Genomic DNA, 22941 nt, shown 5'->3' with positions numbered 1-22941 from the left:
GGGACATATATCCTGAGTTTATAAACATAATATAGGTTAAAAAAAATTTAAAAAAAGAAGATGCTTAAATCCAAACCATATTGATATAATCATTTTATCGACTAGATACGCTACTGTACTTGGTATCATTACAGTGGATGTTAGGTGTAGATCCATCGTGTGGAGCAGACGGCGTCCACAAAGTACATCCGAACATGACATGACAATCAACAATGTCCCCACAAAGAAGGATGGCGTCTGCACAACTTAAATAGTCTTTATTGCGAAAACAAAGCAGGTGCGGGGAATAGCGTTCAAGGAAGACATGAAACTGCTACAGGAAAACACCAACAAAACAGGAAAAGCCACCAAAAATATGAGCGCAAGACAAGAACTAAAACACTCTGCATAGGAAAACACCAAAAACTTCAAAATAAGTTCCGGCGTGATGTGACAGGTTTTGACAGCAAACCTACTTTAAGACAAAAGCTAAAGTGATGCATTGTTGTTTATGGTTTTAAAGGCCTACTGAAATGAGATGTTCTTATACAAACGGGGATAGCAGGTCCATTCTATGTGTCATACTTGATCATTTCGCGATATTGCCATATTTTTGCTGAACGGATTTAGTAGAGAACATCGATGATAAAGATCGCAACTTTTGGTCACTAATAAAAAAGCCTTGCCTTTACCGGAAGTAGCAGACGATGTGCGCGTGACGTCACAGGTTGTAGAGCTCCTCACATCCTCACATTGTTTACAATCATAGCCAGCAGCAGCTAGAGCTATTCAGACCGAAAAAGCGACAATTTCCACATTAATTTGAGCAAGGATGAAAGATTTGTGGATGACGAAATTTAGAGTGAAGGACGAGAAAAAAAATTTAAATAAATAACGGCGAGGGCAGTCAGAGCGATTCAGATGTTTTTAGACACATTTACTAGGATAATTCTGGAAAATCCCTTATCTGCTATTGTGTTGCTAGTGTTTTCATGAGATTAAATAGTACCTGAAGTCTGAGGGGTGTGGCCACGGGTGTGTTGACGCCAGAGTCTCTGAGGGCTGTCACGGCACCTGCAGGAGGACGCAGGCTCCGCTGATATCTCCGGTAAGAGGTGACTTATTAATACAATTTTCTCACTGAAAACTGCCGGTTGACATGTGGTCAGGATCCATGTCCGCTTGACCGCTCTGATCCATAGTAAAGCTTCATCTTCGGGAATTTTAAACAAGGAAACACCGGCTGTGTTTTTGTGGCTAAAGGCTAAAAGCTTCCCACCTCCATCTTTCTACTGTGACTTGTCCATTATTAATTGAACAAATTGCAAAAGATTCAGCAACACAGATGTCCAGAATACTGTGTAATTATGCGATTAAAGCAGACTACTTATAGCTTGGATCGGGCTGGAAAATAATGTCCGCTACAACCGGTGACGTCATCATACTGCACAACACAACACTTCGCGCGAAATTTAAAATTGCAATTTAGTAAACTAAAAAGGCCGTATTAGCATGTGTTGCAACGTAAGTATTTCATCATTGATGTATAAACTATCAGAATGCGTGGTCGGTAGTAGTGGGTTTCAGTAGGCCTTTAATTAAAATCCAACAATTGCAAGAACGTCTTTTTATTGTCAATTTTGGCTGCTGAGTTTCATGTTTTAATGTTTTCTGCTGGTGGTGTGCCTTGGGATTTTTTCAATGAAAAAAATGTGGCTTGGCTCAAAACAGGTTGAAAAACACTGATATAACCTATAGCTAGCTGCAAGTCGCAAAAAAAAAACGTGTTTTTGTGTGCAGGGTGTCTCATCTCAAGATTCTGGACCCTTACTTACAGTATATGGATCAATGTCGGGGGCAAAAGTGCGTGGGGACCTCCCAGTGGAGACAACAAACCCTGCGGCAGACACGCTGGAGGCATCACAGTTTATATGCCAACAAGCTGTGGATTCCCGCTGGATTGTCCCCGAGGAGATCAAAAACATGCCCCGTAGTCCGCTTAGTCGCTTGCTATCATGAGCAGCATGAAGAAAAAAAAACAATACCAAAGTATCCCCATTGCAACATTGCACAGTTCACCTCGGCAACTCCTGTGCTTCCTACACCTACACAGGATTAAATGTGTAGTTTTCACACAGTCCTCAAAGGGGCCCGAGTGAGAAACATGAAACAAATATCCTCCATTCAAGCGCTTACACAAAGCAACAGGGAACAATTTTTTAATTAGAATTAATCCCATTAGAGGCTTTATAATACTGTTGTACTGACTGTGAAAATAATATATCACCTGAGGTCTCACACAGATTAGACTTTACTGTTTGCTGCCGGTGGTTTACCGGGGCATTTTCAAACATCTTATATTCAAAACTTTGCAGGCACAGGTTGTGTCTCAATGCACAAAGCAGCAACTGTTATCATTATGCTCAGAGGTGGGTAGTAACACACTACATTTACTCCGTTACATTTACTTGAATAACTTTTGGGATAAATTGTACTTCGAGTAGTTTTTATGCAACATACTTTTACTTTTACTTGAGTATATTTCTAGAAATAAACGCTACTTTCACTCCGCTACTCGCTCCTTTTTTTTATCGATCTGTTAATGTTTGTTTTGGTTAATGACAGAACTTCAAAGTAGGATACGCATGCCTGCCTTTCACCAATCACATGCAGTCACTGGTGACGTTGGACCAATCAAACAGAGCCAGGCGGTCACATGACCCGACTTAAACAAGTTGAAAAACATATTGGGGTTTTACCATTTAGTGGTTAACTGTACGGAATATGTACTGTACTGTGCAATCTAATAATAAAAGTTTAAATCAATCAATCAAAAGTGTAAAGGAAAAAAAGACAATTTTTATTTCAACCATACTTCCCGTCAAAAGCCTAAAAACTGATCGCACAGTTCCTGTCTTCACAATAAAAGTGCTGCTCCATCGCGCCTGCGCTAACAAAATAAGTCTCCGAAAGCCAGCGGAAACAAACTAGTAAGCTACGGAGTTTGCCACCAATGTATTTCTTGTAAAGTGTATAAAAACGAATGTGGAAGCTGGACAAATAAGATGCCAAAAACCAATGACTTTCATGTGGTATTAGACAGAAAAGAGGAACTTTTTTTCTCTTCCATTTAAAAACGTGGACGTTATCAGCAATACTGTCTGATTCCAATCAATGCAAGTCATCAGAATCAGGTAATACACCAACTTATATTCTTGTCTTCATGAAAGATAGGAATCTAAATGTTAAACATGCATGTATATTCATTAAAACACCTTTAACATGTCAACAAAAACGGCAAAATAAATAATTATAAATGATATACTGTATATATAAATGTATGTATATATATATACATATATATATATATATATATATATATATATATATATATGATATGTTTGTGTTTATATGATATGTGTGTGTATAAATGATATGTGTGTATGTATATGTATATATGAGGTAGATCACCTTGACTTGGTCATTTATTAAGTAATTGATAAACGTTGAAAAACGTATTGGGGTGTTACCATTTAGTGGTCGATTGTACGGAATATTTACTGTACTTTACAATCTACTAATACAAGTTTCAATCACTCAATCAATCAATCAAATCAATGAATGCCTACTGAGCCTATGGTGCTGTTAAGTTAGTGTGGCTCAATGTGCCATTTTTATTTTTTATTTTAATGTACTATTATTTAATATATATTATTGTTTTAGTTGCTTAAGAGATATTCCTGGCTTTGAAATTGCTCATTGCTATTTTTATGTTTTTGTACATTATTTGTTGCCGTAATCAGGTTACTCATCAGTTACTCAGTACTTGAGTAGTTTTTTCACAACATTCTTTTTACTTCTACTCAAGTAAATATTTGGGTGACTACTCCTTACTTTTACGTGAGTATTAAATCTCCAAAGTAACAGTACTCTTACTTGAGTACAATTTCTGGCTACTCTACTCACCTCTGATTATGCTTATAATACAACGCGTGCTTGAAACAAGGGCTGCGGCGTATCGAGGAGAGCAAATATTGAAGGACCGTTTAGTTTGATGATGACATGTTGGTATTCATTGAGGATGGGCGCAGAAAAAAGTGGCAGTCATTTAAATGGAAATTGCATCTTCCACTGACGGTCAAGACATGTAATGACAACCTTTCACCACAGAGACAGCTTAAATATGGTGTCTGCAGCCAATGCACACGTTCACAGTTTAACATGACTATCATTAAAATTAACAAACACTTTGTCTTGTCAGATTTGGGTTTTTCATCTTTTTAAGAGCATCACTTATAATTGTAAAGTTTGCTCAATTCATTAAAAAAACATGGCATATAAATATGGGTAACACTTTAGTATGGGGAACATACTTACCATTAATTATGTTGCTTAGTAACATGCACATTTGTAACATATTGGCTCTTAATTTGTCATTATTAAGTACTTATTAATGCATTATTCTGTATGGGTTTATTATACAACCCTAACCCTCTAACCCCCTAACCCTAACCCCAACCCCAACCATCCATCAATCCATCCATCCATTTTCTACCGCTTATTCCCTTTGGGGCCGCGGGGGGCACTGGTGCCTATCTCAGCTACAATCGGGCAGAAGGCGGCGTACACCCCGGACAAGTCGCCACCTCATCGCAGGGCCAACACAGATAGACAGACAACATTCACACTCACATTCACACACTAGGGCCAATTTAGTGTTGCCAATCAACCTATCCCCAGGTGCATGTCTTTGGAGGTGGGAGGAAGCCAGAGTATCCTGAAAGAAACCTAGCATTCACGGGGAGGACATGCAAACTGCACACAGAAAGATCCCGAGCCAGGGATTGAACCCTGACTACTCAGGACCTTCGTATTGTGAGGCAGACGCACTAACCCCTGTCCCACCGTGAAGCCCAACCCCAACCAAATAACTCTAAATTAAGTATTTGTTACTTAGAAAATGTTGCCTTAGTGTCCAAAAACTCTAAGTCTTTGTTACTTAGAATATGTTACCCTAGTGTCCAAATAACTCTAAATTAAGTATTTGTTACTTAGAAAATGTTGCCTTAGTGTCCAAAAACTCTAAGTCTTTGTTACTTAGAATATGTTACCCTAGTGTCCAAATAACTCTAAATTAAGTATTTGTTACTTAGAATATGTTACCCTAGTGTCCGAATAACTCCAAATTAAGTATTTGTTACTTAGAATATGTTACCCTAGTGTCCGAATAACTCTAAATTAAGTATTTATTACTTAGAATATGTTACCCTGGTGTCCAAATAACTCTAAATTTGTTGTGATCCGCTTCCCGGATAACGTCTTTTGTCTGTTTTTTGAGTCCTTTTTGGTTTTTTGATTGTTTGGACTTGTCCGGTGCTGAGTTTGTGTGTGCACTTCCTGTTTTTGGTTACCATGGTTTCTGATTTTTCCCAGCTGCTATGCTTTTTACGCACACCTGATCGCAATTGTTACGTTAGTATTTAAGCCTGCATTCTTCCTCAATTCGTCCTTGGTTCGTCATTTGCTATATGCAACATTCACGTCTTGGTTTATCTAAGTCCTTGTTAGTTCGCTAAGTCTCGTCTTAGCTTCCGGGCGCCTGACACGTTCTTTTTGGACTGTTTGGACCCTCTGCTAATTTTAGCATTAGCTTCCCGTGCGTAGGCACGCCGTTTGTTTTCTGTTTTGTACAAGTGTTCGTTTACCTTTTTGTATATTAAAATCAGCTCTTAACTGCTATCCTGCCTGTCTGGTCCTGCTGCATCTGGGGGTGACACCTTCGCGCATCACTATGCATTCCAAACGTGACAAAATTAAATTTTAGTTTCTCAGAATATGTTCTTCTAGTGTCCAAATAACTCCAAATTAAGTCTTTGTTACTTAGAATGTTACCCTAGTGTCCAAATAACTAAATTAAGTTTTTGTCTTTTAGAATATGTTCTTCTAGTGTCCAAAGTGAAGTGTGAAGTGAATGATATTTATATAGCACTTTTTCTCTAGTGACTCAAAGCGCTTTACATAGTGAAACCCAATATCTAAGTTACATTTAAACCAGTGTGGGTGGCACTGGGAGCAGGTGGGTAAAGTGTCTTGCCCAAGAACACAACGGCAGTGACTAGGATGGCAGAAGCGGGAATCGAACCTGGAACCCTCAACTTGCTGGCACGGCCGCTCTACCAACCGAGTTATACCGGCCCAAATAACTTTAAATTAAGTTTTTGTTACTTAGAATGTTACCCTAGTGTTCAAATATATATCAATTATGTCTTTGTTACTTTGATACTACTACTAAGTCGTTAATACTTTGATGGATAACTTGTTGAACGATGTTGTTCTTAAACTGTTTGACAATTTGCTCATGCATTTGTTCAGAGAGTGGTGACTCTCCCCCCTATCCTTGTGTGGTGAATGACTGAGCATTCCATGGAAGCTGCTTTTATACCCAATCATGTCACTCATCTGTTCCCAATTAGCCTGTTCACCTGTGGGATGTTCCAAATAAATGTTTGGTGAGCATTCCTTTCTAAGTAACTGATGCAAAGTGGAAAAGGGTTCTCTGGTCTGAAACGTCCGCATTTCAAATTGTTTTTGGAAATTGTGGAGGTCGTGTCCTCCAGACCACAGAGAAAAAAAAAATCGGTCCGTTATAGGCGCACAGTTCAAAAGCCAGCATCACCTTAGTGTCCAAATAACTCTAAATTAAGTATTTTTTACTTACAATATGTTCCCCATACTAAGGTGTTACCAAAATATACAATATGACTACACTTTAATTGCAGTCATGGGCACTCCGCTCCCTTACCTGTGATTGGCAATCAGGAGAAGCTCTTGTCCCTGGTTGCCAATCAGGAAGAGTCTTAAGCCAGCTTAGTTAGTAGGACGACGCTGGCTCCTTTACTACTACGACCTCACCTGTGGTCCACTGACTGCCTCGAACACGTTGGTGCAACCTTTTCTACTCAAAAAAAAAAACATTTCTTATCAGTGTTGTGAGCAGATTGCAAAGCACAAAACAATTCAAACAACAAGGATTCAGCGCCCTCCTTCTGATGGAGCTGGCTTAAGAGGATTTCTAAGTGGCAACCAGGGACAGGTGTGTCTCCTTATTGCCTATCAGGGACAGGTGAGTGGGGGCCAACTTTACAATAAAAGTGCTGGACAGGAACTGAATAGTCCAACCTGTCACAAGTATTAATGGCAACGAAATAAAGCTGTGACTTTTTTCCATAATAAAAAGGTTTTATGAGAGGAAAAAAAACATTTTGCATCGGTTTGTCTCCTGATTGGCAACCAGAGACAGGTGAAGGTATAATCGCTCAGACGAGAGTAAAGGAGAAACAAAACAGGAATATAGTATGACACAGGAAAACAACAAACACTAGTCAAACCTGTCATGACAAATTGCATAAACTACACTTTACTGCTTAAAGGCCAACTGACCTTTTTTTGGAGTGTTGCTTATTGTTCACAATTGTTATTAAAGACATGACGACAGATTTGGTTTGTTTTAATGCATTCTAACTCGTAAATAAAAGTGTGCTTGCAGTGCACCTTATAATACAGTGTGCCCTATGGTCCGAAAAATAATCATAAATACATAAAACGTTGCCACATGACAATGTTCACAAATAGTATGTTGACATTAAACACATTAGTGTTTAATGTCAACATACTATTTACAAACAGAAGAGCATTTTATTGATGGCATTTTGAATGCACAGAGATACCGTGACAAGATCCAGAGGCCCATTAGTGTTTAATCAAAAACAAGTATTTAAAAAAGATAAAAATAAATAAATCTTGTTATTTATAATAGCGCAGATTTTTCTAAATACAGATGGTGATCCGGATCAGCCTCAAAATCGAATCACTTGTTCCTTATCCCATTTCTAACATTTCCTTAAGTTAAATTTAAAATCCAACCATACATTTTTAATCAATCAATCAATCAATCCATGTTTATTTATATAGCCCTAAATCACAAATGTCTCAAAGGACTGTACAAACCATTACGACTACGACATCCTCGGAAGGACCCACACAAGGGCAAGGAAAACTCACACCCAGTGGGCAGGGAGAATTCACACCCAGTGGGACGCCAGTGACAATGCTGACTATGAGAAACCTTGGAGAGAACCTCAAATGTGGGCAACCCCCCTCTAGGGGACCGAAAGCAATGGATGTTGAGCTGGTCTAACATGATACTGTGAAAGTTCAATCCATAGTGGCTCCAACACAGCCGCGAGAGTTCAGTTCATAGCAGATCCAAGACAGCAGCGAGAGTCCTGTCCACAGGAAACCATCCCAAGCAGAGGCGGATCAGCAGCGTAGAGATGTCCCCAACCGATACACAGGCGAGCGGTCCATCCTGGGTCCCGACGAGCGGTCCATCCGGACCCCCTCCACAAGGGAGGGGGGGACAGAGGAAAAAAAGAAAAGAAACGGTAGATCAACTGGTCTGAAAAGGAGGTCTATTTAAAGGCTAGAGTATACAAATTAGTTTCAAGGTGATACTTAAATGTTTCTACTGAGGTAGCTTCTCAAACTGTTACCAGGAGGGCATTCCAGAGTACTGGAGCCCGAACGGAAAACGCTCTATAGCCTGCAGACTTTTTTTGGGCTTTAGGAATCACTAATAAGCCAGATTCTTTTGAACGCAGATTTATTGTCGGGACATATGGTACAATACATACTCTGTTGCTAACTAACAGACAGACAAACAAACCAAAGCAAGTAAATAATGTCCTATAATAGGTTAATAATGAAAAGATAAATAAAATTACCATGTCAGTGCGTGTTTGTATTGGCTTTGCCGGTGGATTCCAATCACGCTGAAATTCGGTTTACTCTTTGGCTCGGTGTCAACATTTGGTCGCGGTTGTTTTATGCGGAATGAAACAAATGGAGTGAAACTTCTTTTCATGAATCCACTCTCTTTGTCTCTGTAGGTGGAGGCGAGAAATTCAGCTTTGTCTATTCAATGTAGGGTGAAGTTATAGAAATGATTCCGATCACCCCCAAAATCTAATCATTGGTTCCAATTTCTGACATTCCCTGAAAATGTCGTCAGAGTCCGCCCTTAACTTTGTGAGTTATGTTGCTAACCAACAACACATTGACTAACAACCCCCCACGATTACAATACCTCCTTTTGGGGGTTAAAGTATCAGGACTGAGGAGAGATTGTAATATGGCAAATTACATATCATGTACAATTATAATTTTCTAGAAAACTGAACAGCAGCAACCATCGCCTATGTGCCTGTAGTGCAAGGTAACATCAAGCACATACAATAAGAATAAAGAATGGCCTTCGACATGCAAATAAATATTTCTGCACACTGACCCACAGGGCTGTGTTCATCCCTACCCTGTCCTTCTCATCTTTCTTTCATTTTCACAAACAGAATCATTTGTAGATCTGCTTTGTGCGTTTTACAAAGTCAACTGCAGGCAAGCACCCAACATAGTAGACTGCAAAAAGCATCCTATTAAACACATGCTGCTTTTAAAACGGCCCAGCTCAAGATCAAGAATGTGTGTTAACGTGTGTGTGTGTGTGTGGGTGTGTGTGTGTGTGTGTGTGTGTGTGTGTGTGTGTGTGTGTGTGTGTCTGTGTGTGTGTGCACCTACCCTATCGAGTCAGCATTTTTGAGAGATCAGGCCTACTGAGAATTTTAAAAAGAATTACATTATTTAGTCTCGGTCTCAAATTCAGCTCAGCGATTTGTGATGAATTATTGCTGGAATTCCTGACTCATGCTTGGTAGCAGACACGTACGAAACAAAACAAACACACTTTCGATCACATAATAAATCAGTCAACTAATACATACTTTCTGTGGGCACATACTATGTCTGTGACAATCATTGGTACTTTAAGTTTAACTTTTTACTACACTGAGCACACATCTAAATGCAACACTTGTATTTTTTAGCTTCCATTTTTCATGAGTTGAAATCAAGGATCTAAAACGTTTACTATATACAAACGTTTGTATACAAAATACCTATTAATCTTAAATATTGTTCACAAATCTGTCTAAGCCTGTGTTAGTGAGCATTTCTGGCTCCTCTCGATGTGGAGGAGCAGCCGCTTTACTTTTCGTTCCTCCTGGATGGCAGAGCTTCTCACCCTATCTCTAAGGGAGAGACCCGCCACCCGGCGGAGGAAACTCATTTCGGCCATTTGTACCCGTGATCTTATCCTTTCGGTCATGACCCAAAGTTCATGACCATAGGTGAGGATGGGAACGTAGATCGACCGGTAAAATTAGAGCTTTGCCTTCCGGCTCAGCTCCTTCTTCACTACAACGGATCGGTACAACGTCCGCATTACTGAAGACGCCGCACCGATCTGCCTGTCGATCTCACGATCCACTCTTCCCCCACCCGTGAACAAGACTCCGAGGTACTTGAACTCCTCCACTTGAGGCAGGATCTCCTCCCCAACCCGGAGATGGCACTCCACCCTTTTCCGGGCGAGAACCATGGACTCTGACTTGGAGGTGCTGAGTCTCATTCCGGTCGCTTCACACTCGGCTGTGAACCGATCCAGTTATTTTTAATCATATTGCTTAATTAGCATCTTGATTTGCCACACCTGTGAGGTGGGATGGATTATTTTGGCAAAGAAGAAGTGCTCACTTACCCAAATTTACACAGATTCATGCATGATATTTCAGAGGAAAAGGTATTTTGTGTATCTGGTAAAAGTTTGACATCTTTGAGTTCAAATTGTGAAAAATTGGAGCGAAAAAACAAAAGTGTTGCATTTATATATTTTTTCCAGTGTTTTAAAAAAGCATGTCTTGAACGTCAGACATGCACAGAGGATTTCTGGGCCACCATCCCTTCCGAAACCAAACATCACAGCCCTATACACCCAGACTTTGTGTATTTACATGCACTCAAACACTGGTTGAAGCCAGCTTTTTAAAATACACCTTAATTATGTTTTTTTATTTTTACAGGTGTGATCAAGATATCCAGATAATCCCCACTAAATAATTAATTTTCATATTTTTTGAACAAAAAAGTATTAATATACAATGGAGCGGCATTGCTTGGTTGGTAGAGTGGCCGTGCCAGCAACTTGAGGGTTCCAGGTTCGATTCCCGCTTCCGCCATCCTCGTCACTGCCGTTGTGTCCTTGGGCAGGACACTTTACCCACCTGCTCCCAGTGCCTCCAAACCTGGTTTAAATGTAACTTAGATATTGGGTTTCACTATGTAAAAGCGCTTTGAGTCACTAGAGAAAAGCACCATATAAATACAATTCACTTCACAATGATATAACCTATTGTTATTCATGATTATTTCTGTCAACTTTTCCTTTACTTCAGTGTAAAGTGGAGATCAGCTGATTGACATAAAGTAAGATTATCATCAGTGGATAGTATTAATCACCATAAAAAAAAATATATAATGATTATATTATTCGTGCATGTCCTGGGAGCTATACCTCCCTTTGTGTTTGACACATGTGAGACGATCTGTCACATCACATCTTATTTTGTCATGTTTCTGTATCTGTACTTGTTTTCTGGTCAGCGCTCTTGTTTTTGTTCCATTTCCTACATGTCTCATTGAGCGCTCTTGAGCACTGGCCGCACATGGTCATGGTGGTCAGTCAGCTGTCTCGTATTTATGCCTGCCTCGCCCTCCAGTCAGGGCTCGAGTATTTTATAGTCTTTTTTAGCTGTGCTCAATGTCGCTCTGTTTTGCTTTGCTACGTATGCTTCCGCGCACTAAAATCTGCACTCATCTAAAAAAATAACTTTATAAGAAAGAATCGACTGCATTGGACCGGCTGGTCCATGGCTGCATTTTACAAGAAATTGTACTCTGATGTGGAAAATTTAGAAGGTTAAGAAGGTTCCTTGAATCTACAATCTATCATCGCCAATTTTATTGTTTTCTTTTTTTTTGATTAAAATTTATTTTGCTACTGCCTTTTTTTACTCACTGACACACTGCATATCATTTTATGAAAATATATTTGTTCTTCCGTGTAGGTTTATGTTACACCGGCTTTAGATGTTTCTTAGGGCTGTAACTAAAAATTATGCAATAGTCTATTAGTCAGCGATAATTGTTTTGAATAATCAACGAATAAAACCATTATTATTGTTGATCTGCTTTATACAATTGAGTGTGACGTTGAGTCCACAACCTGATTTTAACTTGGTTTTAAAACCTATTATAGTCAATTAAATCATAACAAAAAAACATAAATTACTGAGAAATTAATGGTTTTACTTTATTCCATAAAGTAAATAACCACATTAAAAAATTAATCAACAGTCTTATGAGCTAGATGTCCTATATACATGACATTCAGTTCAATTTGTATGTGTTATCCAATAATAGGTTTATTCATCTGAAATTATTCAACTTAAATTAAAAAAAGTGTAAACATGAGGATTCCTAGCAGTCTATAAATTACAATGTTAATTAACAACAAGTCAAAAATGGCACGATTTGGTCGAGGAATTTTCAATATCAACATTGTCAATTATGTTGACCAATCATTGCAAACCTTCAACTTTATTTTAAATAGCTGACAAATAAATTGCTGCAAATGTGCTCCATTTAGTCGACAACCTGAGTAAATCATGTCAATGACCTTGAATGGAAGTGTACACATCACAGCGTTTACTTATACAACTCAGACCAAAGAAAAGTTCCTATTCATGACGTAAGTAAACTGCAATCAACACAGAATGTTAACACACATGGTAACACATAATACAACCTCCTCACTGAACTTTGTGGATAATATTAAAAAACACCCCCACCCCCATACAATTTTTTTAAATACACACGTTTAAATCCACTACAATGCTTGATGGGAAAAGGCAAAACATTTCCCTGATTGATTACAAAATTTTAGGTTGTCACAAGGTAAACAAGGTAGGAATTTAACTTTCACATACCGTTACACTTAATATCCAATCATAATATTATTGTATATATATATATATATATATATATATATATAAATATATATACATATATATATCCATCCATCCATTTTCTACCGCTTATTCCCTTTTGGGGTTGCGGGGGGCGCTGGCGCCTATCTCAGCTACAATCGGGCGGAAGGTGGGGTACACCCTGGACAAGTCGCCACACCGCATATATATATATATATATATAATGGATACATTTTCAGGGGATCATTAGTCAATAGTCAATAACAAACTATTCATAGCCATTCATACTGTAACTACCTGCTGGTGTTATTGTGTATGCTAGTGTGTTATGATGGTAATTTTCCCATGATATGTGAACAAACCGTGTCGGCGGAGAATGAGCAAGTGTTTTGTGTCTTGAACCGAAGCACGGAGGCAGACGTGTGCGCATGGAGGAAATGCTTGTTGGAATAGGGCCCGTTGTTATCATAAAATTGGCAATAAAAGTTAAAAGTAAATCAGACTTTGTTTGTTTTCTCCTGGACACTGCAATACATTATATAATTTCATTATGTTAGGTGTGGCGGCTAATATGAAGCCCGTACATAAAGGAGAAACCCCAAATGTAGTTAAACCGGATGTATATTGTAGCATATTTGAAGCTGGAAAAGTGTGCGATTTTTTTGGGTTGACTGTTTGCAATAAAAAAAAAACTCTGTTTTTCGACACCCTGCTGACCGACCGTCTTTCATTTCTGTTGAACTTTTGTCATCTTACTTCCTAAATCAGTCACAGTAACAATCGAAATATGATGTTATCACTGCACCTTTACCTTAATCCGAACACGGAAGTGAAGCACCACCCACCTCTAGAACAACACAACACGCACAGCAGGTGTTTGCTGCATGAATGCCGGCTCATCTTACTGCAAAAAAGAGTCCTTTCTTGTCAGGAGAACCACTTCCCATGGATTTTAACCTGATATTTCCATAAGGTAGACTTTCTTTTTTCCATGTCAGTGCTTCTCAAATATTTTCTGTTACACCCCCCCTAAGAATAAAAACATATTTTGACCCCAGTCCCCAACGCAACTATAAATAGAATCATTTGTCTATAAAATTGTTATAAGCCCGCCTCTGCATATCACTGTATCCTTATCAACATTAAAGATATCTTTCCTCGTCTCTCACCGTAGTCACAGTGAAGCCAAGCTACATGCACTTGATCATATTCTAGTACGGCAAAACAAAAACATGCCCCCACTATTTGAGAAAGACTGTTTTACGTAAATGCCATTGCAACTCTTTTGTAACTCATTTGTAACTCTGTAGATTGCTCTTGCTCACCATTGCAGTTCCTATCTTATACTACTGTTTGAGTTAGGGATCGTTGATGAAAAGGAGTCATTCAAAAGACTTGATTTTTCGGGCAGCTGTGTTAGAACTCTTTGCATAATAACACCTTGTATTTCTACAACGCCATGGCCCTTTTTTAGTAGGAGGACATATCCTTTTACTGAAAATGGTTTGTGAATGAGGCCCATTATTTTTGTGCCATCTGTGAAGTGATGTCAGCCATCCTGAGACAATGATGGCAGACAGTAATGTCAATGGGATATTGTTCAAAGACGTCAATTCTGATGAACCCTCAAACGTTTTCGGTATGTTACTCACCAGCCACTCTAATATCTTGCTCTCTTTGAGCCGTCAATCGGTACTTATTATCATAAAGGAGAAAAAAGGCCAATCATTATAGAGAGACATAATCAGTTGGTAGATTGAAATTCATGAAATACAGTCTAGCACAGGGGTCACCAACCTTTTTGAAACGAAGAGCTACTTCTTGGGTACTGATCAATGCGAAGGGCTACCAGTTTATACACACTTAAATAAATTGCCAGAAATAGCCAATTTGCACAATTTACCTTTAATAAATAAATAAATATATATATATATATATATATATATATATATATATATATGTATGTATGTATATATATATATATCAATCAATGTTTGCTTATATAGCCCTAAATCACTAGTGTCTCAAAGGGCTGCACAAACCACCACGACATCCTCGGTAGGCCCACATAAGGGCAAGGAAAACTCACACCCAGTGGGACGTCGGTGACAATGATGACTATGAGAACCTTAGAGAGGAGGAAAGCAATGGATGTCGAGCGGATCTAACATGATACTGTGAAAGTTCAATCCACAATGGATCCAACACAGTCGCGAGAGTCCAGTCCAAAGAGGATCCAAGACACAGCAGCGAGAGTCCCGTTCACAGCGGAGCCAGCAGGAAACCATCCCAAGCGTAGGCGGACTAGCAGCGCAGAGATGTCCCCAGCCGATACACAGGCGAGCAGTACATGGCCACCGGATCGGACCGGACCCCCTCCACACGGGAGAGTGGGACATAGAAGAAAAAGAAAAGAAACGGCAGATCAACTGGTCTAAAAAGGGAGTCTATTTAAAGGCTAGAGTATACAAATGAGTTTTAAGGTGAGACTTAAATGCTTCTACTGAGGTGGCATCGCGAACTGTTACCGGGAGGGCATTCCAGAGTACTGGAACCCGAACGGAAAATGCTCTATAGCCCGCAGACTTTTTTTGGGCTTTGGGAATCACTAATAAGCCGGAGTCCTTTGAACGCAGATTTCTTGCCGGGACATATGGTACAATACAATCGGCAAGATAAGATGGAGCTAGACCGTGTAGTATTTTATACGTAAGTAGTAAAACCTTAAAGTCACATCTTAAGTGCACAGGAAGCCAGTGCAGGTGAGCCAGTACAGGCGTAATGTGATCAAACTTTCTTGTTCTTGTCAAAAGTCTAGCAGCCGCATTTTGTACCAACTGTAATCTTTTAATGCTAGACATGGGAAGACCCGAAAATAATACGTTACAGTAGTCGAGGCGAGACGTAACAAACGCATGGATAATGATCTCAGCGTCTTTAGTGGACAGAATGGAGCGAATTTTAGCGATATTACGGAGATGAAAGAAGGCCGTTTTAGTAACGCTTTTAATGTGTGCCTCAAAGGAGAGAGTTGGGTCGAAGATAATACCCAGATTCTTTACCGTGTCGCCTTGTTTAATTGTTTGGTTGTCAAATGTTAGAGTTGTATTATTAAATAGAGTTCGGTGTATAGCAGGACCGATAATCAGCATTTCCGTTTTTTTGGCGTTGAGTTGCAAAAAGTTAGCGGACATCCATTGTTTAATTTCATTAAGACACGCCTCCAGCTGACTACAATCCGGCGTGTTGGTCAGCTTTAGGGGCATGTAGAGTTGGGTGTCATCAGCATAACAGTGAAAGCTAATACCGTATTTGCGTATGATGTCACCTAGCGGCAGCATGTAGATGCTGAAGAGTGCAGGGCCAAGGACCGAACCCTGGGGAACTCCACACGTTACCTTAACGTAGTCCGAGGTCACATTGTTATGGGAGACACACTGCATCCTATCAGTAAGATAAGAGTTAAACCAAGACAGGGCTAAGTCTGACATACCAATTCGTGTTTTGATACGTTCTAATAAAATATTATGATCGACGGTATCGAAAGCAGCGCTAAGATCGAGGAGCAGCAACATAGATGACGCATCAGAATCCATATATATGTATATGTATATGTATATATATATATATATATATATATATATATATATATAAAGGGTATTTCTGTCCGTCATTCCGTCGTACAATTTCTTTCCTTTTACGGAAGGTTTTTTGTTGAAAATAAATGATGAAAAAAACACGGTGGCCATGTACTGCTTGCCTGTGTATCGGCTGGGGACATCTCTGCGCTGCTGATCCGCCTCTGCTTGGGATGGTTTCCTGCTGGCTCCGCTGTGAACGGGACTCTCGCTGCTGTGTTGGATCCGCTTTGGACTGGACTCTCGCGACTGTGTTGGATCCATTGTGGATTGAACTTTCACAGTATCATGTTAGACCCGCTCAACATCCATTGCTTTCCTCCTCTCTAAGGTTCTCATAGTCATTATTGTCACCGATGTCCCACTGGGTGTGAGTTTTCCTTGCCCTTATGTGGGCCTACCGAGGATGTCGTGGTGGTTTGTGCAGCCCTTTGAGACACTAGTGATTTAGGGCTATATAAGTAAACATTGATTGATTGATTGATTGATTGATTGACTTAATTGAACGGTTTAAAAGAGGAGAAAACACGAAAAAAATAAAAAATTACATTTTGAAACATAGTTTATCTTCAATTTCGACTCTTTAAAATTCAAAATTCGACCGAAAAAAATGAAGAGAAAAACTAGCTGATTCGAATCTTTTTGAAAACATTAAAAAAAATAATTTATGGAACATCGTTAGTAATTTTTCCTGATTAAGATTGATTATAGAATTTTGATGACATGTTTTAAATAGGTCAAAATCCAATCTGCACTTTGTTAGAATATATAACAAAATAGACCAAGCTATATTTCTAACAAAAACCAATCATTATTTCTTCGAGATTTTCCAGAACAAAAATTTTAAAAGAAATTCAAAAGACTTTGAAATAAGATTTAAATCTGATTCTACAGATTTTCTAGATTTGCCAGAATATCTTTTTGAATTTTAATCATAATAAGTTTGAAGAAATATTTCACAAATATTCTTCGTCGAAAAAACAGAAGCTAAAATGAAGAATTAAATTAAAATGTATTTATTATTCTTTCCAAAAAACAAATACATTTACTTGAACATTGATTAAAATTGTCAGGAAAGAAGAGGAAGGAATTGAAAAGGTAAAAAGGTATATGTGTTTAAAAATCCTAAAATCATTTTTAAGGTTGTATTTTTTTCTCTAAAATGGTCTTTCTGAAAGCTATAAGAAGCAAAGTAAAAAAATAAATGAATTTATTTAAACAAGTGAAGACCAAGTCTTTAAAATATTTTCTTGGATTTTCAAATTCTATTTGAGTTTTGTCCCTCTTAGAATTAAAAATGTCGACCAAAGCGAACCCAGCTTGCTAGTAAATAAATGCAATTTAAAAAATAGAGGCAGCTCACTGGTAAGTGCTGCTATTTGAGCTAATTTTAGAACAGGCCAGCGGGCGGCTCATCTGGTCCTTACGGGCTACCTGGTGCCCGCGGTACCCGCGTTGGTGCCCCATGGTCTAGCATATACACATATAGTCATGGTCAAAAGTTTACATACACTTGTAAAGAACATAATGTCATGGCTGCCTTGAGTTTCCAATACTTTCTACAAGTCTTTTTTTTTGTGATAGAGTGATTGGTCACCAAAAACATTCATGAAGTTTGGTTCTTTTATGAATTTATTATGGATCTAATGAAAATCTGATGGGTCAAAAGTATACATACAGCTATGTTAATATTTGGTTTCATGTCCCTTGGCAAGTTTCACTGCAAAAAGGCGCTTTTGGTAGCCATCCACAAGCTTCTGGCAAACTTTTGGTTGAATTATTGACCACTCCTCTTGACAAATATGGTGCAGTTCAGCTAAATTTGTTGGTGTTCTGACATGGACTTGTTTCTTCAGTATTTTCCACACGTTTAAGTCAGGACTTTGGGAAGGCCATTCTAAAACATTAATTCTAGCCTGATTTAGCCATTCCTTTACCACTTTTGACGTGCATTTGGGGTCATTGTCCTGTGGGAACACCCAACTGCACCCAAGACCCAACCTCCGGGCTGTTGATCCTGCCAGTAGCATATGCTTGTCTAAAAGATTAAGCCATGCAAGTGCAAGTGCAAACGAGTTTGACTTGCACTTGCATGAAGTGAAGAATTTGGAGGTAATCCTCCTTTGTCATTGTCCCATTTACTCTCTGTAAAGCACCAGTTCCATAGGCAGCAAAACAGAACTCGAGTATAATACTACCACCACCATGCTTGACGGTAAGCATGGTGTTCCTGGGATTAATGGTCTCACCTGATCTCCTACAATATTGTGGCCAAACAGCTCAATTTTTGTTTCATCTGACATCACATGGACAAAGATAAGACCTTCTAGAGGAAGGTTCTGTCAAAACTCAAGACAGCCATGACATTACGTTCTTTACAAGTGTATGTAAACTTTTGACCACGACTGTATTCCTATGTGTGTACCAGTGTTTTGTAGTGATATGTATGTTTTGTTGCCTTGTTTAGCACAATTGTTTGTACACATCACACCTACTGACAAGCTCCCTCGTAGCAGCGTGCCAACCGCCCTCAGCAATCGCAGTCTGCAAGAGATAAATCAACTACAAGGCAGATGCAGCATGTGCATATGTATGAGCGCAAGGTGAACATGACAGATCCACCAGACTGCTGAACAGCCTCTCTTCTATCCAGTCAGTACAGTCTGATGCTCTTCCTCGTAGCTCCCAAACAATAAAACACTGTAAAGATTGGATGGACGTGGTCGTGGGGATATGATGTTTTTTCCTCTTCCTGGCCGGCAATAAAAAGTAAACTAGACTGGCACAGGTCTCATTTAGAGTGACAGGTGTTTATGATGTGCATACCTTTTCTATTGTATCCTCTCGTCATCGCTTGGAGAGGCTGAGCAGGCGAGCACAAACATAAAGAGATAAGTGCAGCATGCTAAGACAGAAAACTAAATTCACAACTGTCAGAATAGGCATACTTGCCAACCCTCCTGATTTTCCCGGGAGACTCACGAATTTCAGTACCCCTCCCGAAAATCTTCCGGGGCAACCAGTCTCCCAAATTTCTCCCGATTTCCACCCAGACAACAATATTGGGGACGTGCCTTAAAGCCACTGCCTTTAGCGTCCTCTCTCACCTGAAAAGGAGACAATTATAAATGTCTCGGTTATCCATCCATCCATCCATCCATCTTCTTCCGCTTATCCGAGGTCGGGTCGCGGGGGCAACAGCCTAAGCAGGGAAACCCAGACTTCCCTCTCCCCAGCCACTTCGTCTAGCTCTTCCCGGGGGATCCCGAGGCATTCCCAGGCCAGCCGGGAGACATAGTCTTCCCAACGTGTCCTGGGTCTTCCCGTGGCCTCCTACCGGTTGGACGTGCCCGAAACACCTCCCTAGGGAGGCGTTCGGGTGGCATCCTGACCAGATGCCCGAACCACCTCATCTGGCTCCTCTCGATGTGAAGGAGCAGCGGATTTACTTTGAGTTCCTCCCGGATGGCAGAGCTTCTCACCCTATCTCTAAGGGAGAGCCCCGCCACACGGCGGAGGAAACTCATTTCGGCCGCTTGTACCCGTGATCTTATCCTTTCGGTCATGACCAAAAGCTCATGACCATAGGTGAGGATGGGAACGTAGATCGACCGGTAAATTGAGAGCTTTGCCTTCCGGCTCAGCTCCTTCTTCACCACAACGGATCGGTACAACGTCCGCATTACTGAAGACGCCGCACCGATCCGCCTGTTGATCTCACGATCCACTCTTCCATCACTCGTGAACAAGACTCCTAGGTACTTGAACTTTTCCACTTGGGGCAGGGTCTCCTCCCCAACCCGGAGATGGCATTCCACCCTTTTCCGGGCATGAACCATGAACTCGGTCAGATGAAACCATCAGGACCACATCATCTGCAAAAAGCAGAGACCTAATCCTGCGGTCACCAAACCGGAACCCCTCAACGCCTTGACTGCGCCTAGAAATTCTGTCCATAAAACTTATGAATAGAATCGGTGACAAAGGACAGCCTTGGCGGAGTCCAACCCTCACTGGAAATGTGTTCGACTTACTGCCGGCAATGCGGACCAAGCTCTGGCACTGATCGTACAGGGAGCGGACCGCCACAATAAGACAGTCCGATACCCTATACTCTCTGAGCACTCCCCACAGGTCTTCCCGAGGGACACGGTCGAATGCCTTCTCCAAGTCCACAAAGCATATGTAGACTGGTTGGGCAAACTCCCATGCACCCTCAAGAACCCTGCCGAGAGTAAAGAGCTGGTCCACAGTTCCACGACCAGGACGAAAACCACACTGTTCCTCCTGAATCCGAGGTTCGACTATCCGGCGTAGCCTCCTCTCCAGTACACCTGAATAAACCTTACCGGGAAGGCTGAGGAGTGTGATCCCACGATAGTTGGAACACACCCTCCGGTTGTCCATAGGTTTATCAATAACCCATAAAGTAGGCAGGCTTAGAGCTATTTCTCAGCGTGTGTTTATTCCAACCGGCACGTTAATACACTGACACACAACATCCGGATTCCCATCATGCATTGCTTCAAAACTACGGCAAGTAGTAATGTACAAAAACATAACAGAGTTGACGCAGAAGAACCATGGGCCTCGGGATCCCGTCACGGTATATCTGTGCATTCAAAATGCCATCAATAAGAAGCACTTGTGTGCGTTGTCCATTACATACTCGTACCCATACCATAACCCCACCCCTAATATGGGCCACTTGATTCACAATATTGACCTCAGCAAACCGGTCTCCCACACGACGCCACACACATTGTCTGTCATCCGTCTTGAAGAGTGAAAACCAGGATTAATCCGTGAAGAGAAAACCTGTCCAACATGCCAAACGCCATTGAACGTGAGCATTTGCCTCAGGTCGAGACACCGATGAGGACTACGAGCATGCAGATGAGCTTCCCTGAGAAGGTTTCTCACAGTTTTTGTAGAAATTCTTTGGTTATGCAAACCAATTATTGCAGCAGCTGTCCGGATGATTGTGGAGGTACCCCTGCTGGATGTGGAGGTCCTGGGCTGGTGTGGTTACACTTGGTCTGCGGTTGTGAGGCCGGTTTGATGTACTGCCAAATTCTCTGAAATGCCTTTGGAGACAGTTTATGGTAGAGAAATAATCATTCAGTTCACGGGCAACAGCTCTGGTGGACATTCCTGCAGTTGGCATGCCAACTGCACGCTCCCTCAAAACTTGTGACATCTGTGGCATTGTGCTGTGTGATAAAACTGCACATTTCAGAGTATTTTTTTTTTCATCGTGGGCAGCCAAATGCACACCTGTTTAATCAGCATCTTAATATGCTACATCTGTGAGGTCACTAAAACAGATTCAGACGGATAGGAATGGGTATTTTGTGTGTGTAGTAAACGTTTTAGATCTTTCGAGTTCAACTCATGAAAAATGGGAACAAAAACAAAAGCCTTGCGTTTATGTCTTTGTTTAGTTCAACACGTTTTTTACATGTATTTTAAAAAGCTAGTTCCAACCAAATCTATGTATTTATGTTTTTTGTAAGCGCATTAAAACATTCCAACTGTGTGTGTATCGGTGGCAGTGATGTTGGATTCACTGTGGGGTGAGGGGGTGGGGAGGTGGGGGTGGTGGTGAATCGGGGGACAGAATTTAATGCTACGCCCCTAGACTGTGCTTTTGCCTTGCCTACTTTCAAGTTGTTTTCCTCACCACCGTGGCGGTCACGCCGGTGCTACCTGGGGTTGCCTAATAGCGGGACTTTTTAACTGCACGTTGTCTCCCGTCTCTGCATCTTGGGTCACGTCACCAACCGCCATGCATAATGTATCAAACACCAAGTTTTGCAAAATAATTAACTTTTTTAATTCCAGTCAATGTAACTATAGCACTCAGAGGAAATACTCTATCCTTAGTGTTGTGTTCAACATTTTCATTCCCATATCTCTCTTTTCCTAGGTTGGAGTAAGCAAGTGGACTATGAGCCAGGAACAGGCAGTAAGCCGTTGTTTCCCAAAATGCATCTGGAGACCTGTGGAGAACCACTGTCATCTGCGAGGACCACCGTGGAACTTCAAACCAGTCATATTGGGAAGGGATGCGACCGTGAGACCTACTCCGAGAAGTCCTTACAAAAATTATGTGGTTGGTGTCTTTTGCTTGTTTTTGTCTGAAAAAAGGGGTTGCATATGGAATACTTGGTGTAATATTGCTCTATGTTACAGGCAACAAGAGGCTAAATAATTTAAGTAAGAAGTAATTTCTTCACATACAATATATCAAATCCAGGTTGATTAACTATCGTATTCTCCGGGCTGGCGATAGCACTAGTATTTAAGTCATACCAACCAAATTTTAGAATAAATACACATTTTTACGTGTACTAGCTGCATCGGACCATGACAGTTAGTAAATG

General features: G+C 40.4%; 1 protein-coding gene across 1 annotated transcript in view; it reads left to right on the top strand.

Annotated features, from left to right (window-relative positions):
• LOC133564517 (calsyntenin-2-like) overlaps window positions 1-22941 on the top strand; it is a 700915-nt gene that overhangs the window by 480269 nt on the left and 197705 nt on the right. Inside the window, exon 6 of the mRNA XM_061918874.1 lies at window positions 22485-22670. Coding sequence (XP_061774858.1) covers window positions 22485-22670 — 186 coding nt within the window. The remainder of the gene's footprint in view (window positions 1-22484; window positions 22671-22941) is intronic.

The sequence above is a fragment of the Nerophis ophidion genome, linkage group LG13 (assembly GCF_033978795.1).
Source record: "Nerophis ophidion isolate RoL-2023_Sa linkage group LG13, RoL_Noph_v1.0, whole genome shotgun sequence".
NCBI classification, from domain to species: domain Eukaryota; kingdom Metazoa; phylum Chordata; class Actinopteri; order Syngnathiformes; family Syngnathidae; genus Nerophis; species Nerophis ophidion.
Note: the sequence above shows the minus strand (reverse complement) of the source record. Positions and strands in the feature narration are given on the sequence as shown.